General features: G+C 36.4%; 1 protein-coding gene across 1 annotated transcript; it reads left to right on the top strand.

Annotated features, from left to right (window-relative positions):
- Positions 1–9,084: 9,084 nt before the first annotated feature.
- On the top strand, positions 9,085–9,290 carry LOC101609030 (mitochondrial import receptor subunit TOM7 homolog). The gene has a single exon (XM_004666748.2). The coding sequence runs from the start codon at positions 9,085–9,087 to the stop codon at positions 9,250–9,252; it is 168 nt and encodes a 55-aa protein (XP_004666805.2). The 3' UTR covers positions 9,253–9,290.
- Positions 9,291–9,598: the final 308 nt, after the last annotated feature.

The following is a 9,598-nucleotide window of genomic DNA, read 5'->3' as shown; positions in this document are numbered from 1 at the left end:
TCTTGAAACTACAGCGTCTTAAATCAGAGGGAAAATGGATAAGTGTTAAGAATTGATTAGATTTTGGGGAAAAAACAAACATGTAAGTAGTGTAAAGAGGCTGTTGTTTGTGGATCTAATGTGAAGAGTGTGCATGGAACAATCTGGGAAGTTCTCTAGCACACAGAAAATAAGAAAAATAAATTTACAAAATATGGTAAGATTTCGCCCTGAAAAAAGAATAAATAACTAAGTTGAACAAAGGTAAAAAAAAAAAAAAAGTTTTGTCCTGAGCATCTGGATAATTTGTTACTTTTTCTATAATGGATAAAGCTTCAGGATAAGATAGATTTTGATGTTTGTGTGTGTGTGTGTGTGTGTGCGTGTGTGTGTGTAATACAGTACTCAGCTCTTCCAACCATTATAAAATCTTTGTAGCACTTCACTACATTTAAATTTTCTTTATGTTTAAACAAACAAACAAATTGTTTCAAAAGAATATTATACTTTGTACTCCAAGAATATGGAGAAGATCATATGTATCAGATTTCCTATGGGATGTTATATGGAAACTACTCTACCAAATTGTATCATGGATTGTGAAGACAAATCTGAACCTGTAAAACATACACTAGGATAATAATACAAAAATATTCAGATAATATCAGTCTTGAGTTAGTCTCCTTAAAGGCAGAGTCAGATGTCTGGGGAGATGGCTTACTTGGTAAAATGTATGCTGTCAGACCCCCCGCACTGACATAAAAGCTAGTGTGGAGACACATGTCTGTAACCCTAGCATTGGGAAGGCAGAGACAGGTAGATAGGTAGGACTTCATGGATAGTTAATAGCTTAATTAGTGAGCTCTAGGTTCAGTGAAATACACTGCATGAAAAAAGGTAATAAGGTGGAAAGTGGTTGAAGAGAATAGTTAGTCTCTCACTTCCATGTACACATATACACACATGCACAAGCCCCAGCATTTACTAATGTCCTCAGAAACATATGAACATAAACATATATATATATATATACAGATACACAAACATACCTCAAACACATCACATTGCACATATTCATGAAAGGGATATTGTTTAAAGAATAGATCTATAAAATCATGAAGAGATAAGATAGGGGATAATCTGGAACACAAATTTTAGGTACAGAAAGATACCACATTTTTTTGCTCATATGGGAATCCCAGCTCAGGAGTCTATGGTGTGATGAATCTGATTCAAGGAAGGAGGGAGGGAAAGGAAGATAGCAGATCTTAAGTGATATGAAAGTTAAAGGGGGAACTCTACAGTTGAGAGAGTAAATATTGGTGTAGGAAAAGGGAGATGAGATGACAGTAGAGGGGGAGTAGGAAGCTTAAGCAAAATTAAGAATGTTGCTCAACCATGTTCATAGCTGCTCAATTAAAAGTAGATAAGAGCTGGAATCAACCTAGATGTCCATCATTAGATGAAGTGATAACTAAAATGTAGTATATCTACACAATGGAATTCTATGCAGCAGTAAAGAACAATGACACAATGTAATTTGAAGGAAAATGGTCAAACTTGGAGCAGATCATTCTCAGTGAACTCACCAATCACAGAAAGATAATCATCACATGGTCTCACTCATCTGTGACTCCTAACCTGAATCTGCTCATGATGCTGACATACCTAATAAACATCTAGAAGACTGGACAATAGGGATGGTGGGGAGGGAGGGGAGAGAAAGGAGGAGTCAAAAAACCATACCCAAATGGAAATGGTACCATAAAATCATACATCCTGAAAGACATACTAAAAAGTCAAACCTTCATCAGGTGCTTAGAGAGAATAACTGATTCACAGGGGCCTGGGGAGGGTATGATAAAGACTATCCCCAATCAGCTCCTGTTTCTTTTTCTTTCTCTTTCTCTTTTATATTACCTATATTTTTCTTCCTTCTTCCTTGGCACTGGCGTGTAACTCCCAGTACCAGCATGCGGGTAGCATCCACAATGAGCTGTTGATCACAGAAACCTACAAGGTTTCCCACAAGAAGACAGAATTCTGTCAGAGTACTTGATGACCTACCAAAGGTTAATGATAAGACCATACTGCCAAAAACAACATATGCTGTTGGGATGGAACATGGAGTGACCTTGTTGGAAACTGGAAGAGAGTCAATCCCCAGACAGTTAGGTTGTCTAGTGCCAGAAGGTGTTACATGAGCAAGGGGGGAAAATGACCAATATCTGTCTAAGCAACTCATGGTCTAAGATACTCAACAGCAATAAACCTGATGTGATGCTCACACAAATGCGATAGTGGCACACAGCCATGGTGGGTTACCAGCTGCTCTTGATTTTCCTAATGGATCTGGTCAGTGGAATGGAACCCATACCTGGAATGGGGAAACAATTCAGAACCATATCCAAAAATGAGCCTGCTCTCCAATATCAAGTTTCCACCAATAGTGGTCTGCAAGAGGGCCTGCACTTGTTAGTCTTTCTAAAATAATAATGGTTATCCATGGATTTTGCACTGACCTTACTCTCCGCTGGAGAATTTGCTTCTCTTTTTCAGATAGACATGGAACCAGAGGAGAGAATCAGCCCATTGCACCCCATCAGGGCACCAGCTGAAACCATAGCATTAGTGGGGTAATGAGCAAGAGATGCTTTCTCAGTAAACCTGTTATCAGTACAATGGTGAAGGAGACAGACACAAAGAACATTCAACTCCTACCAACCAGATATCCAGAGACACAGAGACTCCCAAGATCTTGTCACTGAAATAGACCTAAAATGAACCCAACATGGCTCAGGAAAATTCTTGGAAGAGGGAGCGGAAAGATTGTTAGAGCCATAAATTGTGTCATTATGCACAGAGGCATTACCCTGCCCACATAACTGATGCCCACCCCCACAATGCAACACCCACAATCTGCAGGGGGGCAACAAGGTGAAGACAAACGGTGGTACCATCATGGCTGTATACACACTATTTACCTAATAAAAACACTTGTTGTTTTTTTTTAAAAAGAATGTGTATTAATAAAAATTCAAAAATAAAAATAAATTTAAACATTTCATTTTCCCTGGAACAAGGCAGTGGATCTTTTGCACTCCTATGCTATGAACAAAGACTATTCTGTGTAACTGTGTACCCCAAGAATTTCTGGTGGACTTGGATTTAGCCTTTCAAGGGCAATTTTACAGTTAAGACTCAAGAAAAGTGGCACTGGCACCACAGGCAATAGATGTGAAAATGAATTCATTCCCATGTGATATAAAAAAGTCTGCTGCAAAATGCCAAAGATTGTTCATCAAAGAGAAAACATATAAATATATATAAGTATATGTGTGTACATATATATCACAAAAAGTGGAAACAGAGATGATAATATGGTATCTCCAATTTCCTTTATTTATAAACCATTAAGTGACAATTTGTGTTAGTAAAATGTGGTAAAGTCATTACTCTCCTATATTGGTAACATTTTTGAACTACACATGTTAAAAATATTTTAGGAAGTAAATAGTATTTATGGGAAGAGATGTGGCAGACTTCAGATTTGAAATGAAAATTTATGATGTAACCAGGATTGCAGCTATCTTTTTATGTAGTCCTCTCTGTTTTAACTTCTCCTATATTGGCTTTCTTCTCAGGATCGCAGCTATCTTTTTCTGCTTTCCTCTCTGTTTTAACTTCTCCTATATTGGCTTTCTTCTCAGACTGGCTATTCTGATTGAAGCTGGGTGTCTGTGAGCAGTTCCCAGTAGTACATGCTTCCTTATTTACATCAAGCCAGAAATAGAGTGCCCCACTTTAAATATTGAACAAAAGTCTTAGGTTTCCCTTTGGCTGGGTTTTGTAAGCCAGGAGTTCATGCTGAGAAAATAACATTAGCCATGCAGATTATGTTAGACAAAATTAGTGTCCATTTTTTGGTCAATGCCGTTTAAATCAAAAACCTGTAACAAAATTAAAACAGTGAAAAGATAGAGTGTTGATGAGTCTGTCCAACATAAATCAACATAGTGACACATACCAGTTAGTCAATAAATATTTGTTTTAATTTATCTAGTTTCCCTTAGATTTCTAATGCTTTGAAAAGTGAGGTCAAGCAAACCATACTCATGGGGGTTTTGTCAGAAATAATAAAATTATTTATAAGGACTAGAATGTTGCATAAAGAAACTACTGTCTCAATTTCTGTGACTTGATTTGTAAATCCCTTGTTCTCCTTTATTTGAAATCCAGTGAAGTTTAGTGAAGGAGCATGATTTTAAAGAATTCTGAATGTTTTATTGTCTCTCACATGTAACATATTTTATTCTTTCTTATCCACCAAAGTGAAGAATTCCTTTGAATAGAAGTTTCATATTTGTTTTTTTTCTGTTTTGTTTTAACAAGTGCATATAACCAATGATTTTTCTTCATTATTGCATTAATTTTAAATTTTACATTGACTTTATTTTTTAATATTGTATTGCAGTTAATAGCTTTGTAGACTCACTGATTGAAATGCATGGCAAATTTATATATTTGTGGTAATGCTTATAATAGTACATCATTACTCAACATCCATTTCTCAGGAGTTCCTGGCTGATTTACTCTGAAATCATTAAGAAAAGTGTAGTCATTAGTTAGATTGTTCTTTTATTTTCCCCATGTAATTGGTTAAATGTGTCACTTATGATTTGCTTAAGGGTAAGATCAAATGAAGTATTTTTTTCCATTTTTTTCTCATGACCCAAGTATGAAAACTTCAAATCTATGCAAATGTAACATTTGTAATAAATTATTTTAGGCAAGGACCTTCTGAAAGAAATACAATGAATTTCAGCCTTTAGGAATTTTGAGCTATTAGGAAGTCTGGCATAACACTAATAAAATACAAACACTTAGAGTCAAATCTTATTCCTGATGCTGCTAAATGGGAACTTGCAACTTAACATAATAGGCAATTTAGCATATAAATGTGTCCCATAAAAGCAAGATGCAGGCAGTTCAAAACAATAAATGGTAACCTCCAGGCAAGCTGTTACTGAGGTGTTAAAGGCCCCTAAAATTTTAATGAATTTGTTTATACTTAGAATTTTCTTTACTAAATATTCTGCCTGATCTAATACATTCTGGTTTTCATGACTAACTACACAAAGAAACATTTGAAAAGTTAAACCTGAATAACTGGCCTTTTCTTGATTCTTTTGTTGAAAATTTTGATTCATTCTTTTCCCTTCACTCTATTATTTTTTTCCTGCCATCTCCTTTGATAGCTCTCCAAGTACATGATAGTGGCAGTCTGATAACTCTCCAAGTACATGATAGTGGCAGACTGTGCCGAAGAACCAAGAAAAAGAATGAAATGTATTTCTTAACTGTATGCCCAGTTCCAATACAAGTACATTATCACATTTTCCTAATCCAACCAACACAAAGGTGACATTATTTCTTTCTAATTTGTCCAAGTTCGTATCGGTAGACCATGGTTACATCTGCTCAAGACACATCTATCTTTTACTCTAACCTTTGAGAAAGATAAAACTATTCTTATTGTAGACTTCATTGAAATAGGAGTCAAGTTAAAAATAGATTAAAGTCTTCAGAGTGGAACCTTCCATGTGGCTAGAAGCAGAAAACTCAAAGGTCTCTATAACATCAAGCAAAAAATGTCAAGGCTTTCTTCAGTCTTTCATACTTGGCCAATCCTCACTTGTGAAACTTATGTCTTCTTTCTCATACATCTTATATCTTCAACATTCTAATCTTAATTCATCTTTTTTTTATTGTCAGTTGGCCCCTCTATTATGGTATACGACCTCATTAGTTTAGATCTTCTTCCTATGATAAGGATGAGACTCAGTGATAGGAGCACTTACCTATAACACTCAAAACCCTGAGATTGACTCCATATGACAGGAGAAAACATAGTAGTAGGTAACCTCCCAATTATATTTTGACCCCCTTTGTCCCTCTTCTTTCCTTTTCCTTTCTTAGGACAAGTCCATTCATCTCCTGAGTCCTTCAGACATCCTTTTGAAATTGACTCCAAAATCTTTGTAACAAGGTCTACTCATTGTTTAAACTTTGGATAGCACTTTAATCTGCTTCCTGTTTCCTGCTATTTGGATGGTGTGGTGGTTTGAATGTGAGTGTATGACTCCATAGACTCAGGTGTTTAATTACGCTTGTAGCTTAGTTATCCAGCTGCTTGCTGGACTCTGGGTGCAGATCCCAGAGTCCAACTCCAGGGTGTGTTTGGGGTGAATCTGATTCTAGTCCGAAAGTGTGAGAAAGCAAGTCTGTGCTCTGGTGTGTGTGTGTGTGTGTGTGTGTGTGTGTGTGTGTGTGTGTGTGTGGTGTTGGTGTATTGTTTGCTGCATTTTTTTTCTCTCTTGTTGGATAGTGGAAGTAAGCAGTCTCTGCCATTGATAGAACTTCCCCTGGATCTGTAAGCTGGAATAAATCTGATTCTTCCCATAAACTGTGTTGGTTTGAATGTTCAACTGAGCACTGTGGTACTGGCTATTGCAGATGGCTTATCAATAAATTCACTATTTTCAAAATTTGGCATATAATCTTTCTGTTAATTTTATTCTTTATATTTTACATTATACTTTACATTTAGAGATTTACATTAACCACAAAACTGAATAAAAAGTAGAGCAACTTAATATATACTTCATGTAACCATTCTTCATTATCCAAATCATCAAAGCACAAGGCTACATTTTAGACAGCTGATAACCTTCCTTGACACATCATCCTTACCCAGAGTAAATAATTTCCATTTGGAACTAGATTTTGTATATATTCTTTGAGTTTATAAAAAATTGTAATACTGTATTCCACCATATTAGTATTATAAGGGACAGTTTTACTGTGTTCTAGCCATTCATCACTGCCCACCACCATGCATTCACTATCAGTTTTATTGCCTCCATTGATGTTTCTTTCTGGAAAATAATATAATTATGATCACATAACATGAGGATGTGAAAATTCAATTATTCACTTAGCAAAATTGTATTTACTTCCCTCTATATATGTTCCATGGCTTGATAGTTCATTTACTCTTATCACTGAATAATATTTCATTAACTGGATATAAAATAGTTTAGACATACACCTACATTGTGTCTTTTTTTATTGCTGTTTAGAATTCCATTGTGTAGATATACCACATCTTAGTTATCCATTCTTTTAATGATGGACATCTGGGTTGATTCCAGCTCTTAGCTATTGCTAATTGAGCCATGGTAAACATGGTTGAGCAAATCTCTCTGGACTGAGGCTTGAAGGTTTTAGGGCACATTCCCAGTAAAGGAATAACTGGGTCTGCTGGTAACTCTGTAGTCAGCTTTTTTGGGAGTCACCATATTCCTTTCCAAAGTAGTTGTGCCATCTTACATTCCCACACACAGTGGGTGAGGGTTCCTAGTTCTGCACATCCTTGCCAGCATTTATTTTTATTTGATTTTTGATGTTTGCTATCCTTACTGGGGTGAGTTGGAATCTCATAGTTGTTTTAGTTTGCATTTTCCTGATGATTAGGGATGTTGAACATTCCCTTAAGTGTGTGTTTCCCATTTGTACTTCTTCCTCTGTGAACTGCCTTTCTAGCTCTTTGCAACATTTTGTGAGTAGGTTGTTAGACTTTTTATTGTTTAGGTTTTTGAGTTCTTTGTAGATTCTAGAGACTAGGCCTCTTTCAGTTGGGTATTCATGAAATATTTTCTCCCATTCTGTGGGTAATCTATTGGCTTTGCTTATTGTATACTTGTCTGTGAAGAAAATATTCAGTTTTATGAGATCCCATTTGTTGAGTGATTGTTTAAGATCCTGTGCTACTGTTTTTTTTTTTTTTTTTTTTTTTTCCTTCAGAAAGTCTGTTTTCCATTCTTATATCATGGAAAGTTCCTCCTATATTTTCTTCCAGTAGTAGACAAATTTCTGGTCTTATATTGAGGTCTTTGATCCATTTTGGCAAGAGTGATGAGTGTGGTGCATGGCAGGATGCGTGGATTTAGTTTAAATTTCGTGCATATGGTTATCCAGCCTATATTGTTAGGGCCTTTGGCAAGTATCAAGTAACTGTAGTTGTATGACCCAAGTCCAATTCCTCAATTGTATTCCATTGGTCTATACTCCTGTTTTTACACCACTACCGTGCTATTTGTATTACTATGGCTTTTTACTATAGCTTTAGATCAGGTATGGTGATGCCACCAGAGGTATTTCTTTTGCTGAGGATGTGTTTGGATATGCGAGGCCTTCTGCCTTTCCATATGAAATTTGAGATCATTTTTTCTATCTCTGTGAAGAACACTGTAGGGATTTTAACTGGAATTGCATTAAATCTGTAGATTGCCTTTGGTAGGATTGCCATTTTCACAATGTTAATTCTGCCTATCCTGGGGCACGGGAGGTCTTTCCAGTTTTCTCAAGTCCTTCTCAATTTCTTTTCTGAGTGCTTTGTTGTTGTTGTTGTTGTTTTCATTGTATAGATCTTTCACTTCCTTGGTTACCATTATTCCAAGATATTTTATTTTATTATTTTGTTGCTATTGAAAATGTGATCATGTCCCTTATTTCTTTCTCTGTATCTTTGTCATTTGCATAAAGAAAGGCTATTGATTTTTGTGCATTGATTTTGTATTCTGCTACTTTGCTAAAGGAGTTACCTTCAAGAGTTTTGTGATGGAGTCTCTTGGGTCTCTTACATATAGAATCAAGTCATTAGCTAATAGACCTACCTTAACTTCTTCCTTACCAAATTGTATCCCTTTTATTCCTTTCTCCTGTCTTATTGCTTGAGCTAGAGCTTCCAGTACTATATTGAAGAGCAGGAGTGAGAGTGAACACCCCTGTCTTGTTCCTGATCTCAATGGGAATTCCTCCAGTCTCTCGCCATTAAACATTATTTGGGCTTTAGAAACTTTGTATATAGCCTTTATTATGTTAAGATATTACCTGACCATGCCAATTATCTCCAAAGTTTTGATCATGAAGTGATGTTGTATTTTGTCAAAGGCCTTTTCTGCATCTATCAAAATGATTATGGGTGACTCACGACCTGGTGGTTGCTTTGGAGGCTTTTCCGTGCGCTGTCTGGCAGTCACCATGGTGAAGCTGAGCAAAGAGGTCAAGCAGAGGCTGCAACAGCTCTTCAAGGGTGGCCAGTTTGCCATCCGCTGGGACTTTATTCCTCTTATGATTTACCTGGGATTTACAAGGGGTGCGGATCCTGTAATGCCTGAACCAACAGTTTTGAGTCTACTTTGGGGATAAAGGACTGTTTGGTCATCTGGATTTGGAAGCAATCCAACATGGAATGTGTGAGTTCCAGTTGGATAGGAAGTGGGGCAGCATTCTGATGATCATCAGCTGGATGGCACTAGGCTCTTCTCATGCATCTCTTGGCAAGGTGGAATTTCTACTGAGTATGATAGACTATCAGAAAAAATGTTTTTAATAAAAAAATGATCATGGGTATTTGTGTTTAACCTTGTTTATATGGTGTATTACATTGACAGACTTCCATATGTTGAACTACCACTCGTTCCTGGGATAAATCCCACTTGATCAAGATGGACAATGCTTTTCATGTGTTGTTGGATTCAGTTGGAGAGGATTT

The sequence above is a fragment of the Jaculus jaculus genome, chromosome X (genome assembly GCF_020740685.1).
Source record: "Jaculus jaculus isolate mJacJac1 chromosome X, mJacJac1.mat.Y.cur, whole genome shotgun sequence".
In the NCBI taxonomy this organism is placed as follows: Eukaryota; Metazoa; Chordata; class Mammalia; order Rodentia; family Dipodidae; genus Jaculus; species Jaculus jaculus.
The sequence above is the reverse complement of the archived record's forward strand: the minus strand, read 5'-3'. Positions and strand labels throughout refer to the sequence as shown.

Bases quoted from the DNA above. Each gene is read 5' to 3' on its own strand.
- LOC101609030 (XM_004666748.2), top strand. From the start codon at position 9,085: ATGGTGAAGCTGAGCAAAGAGGTCAAGCAGAGGCTGCAACAGCTCTTC.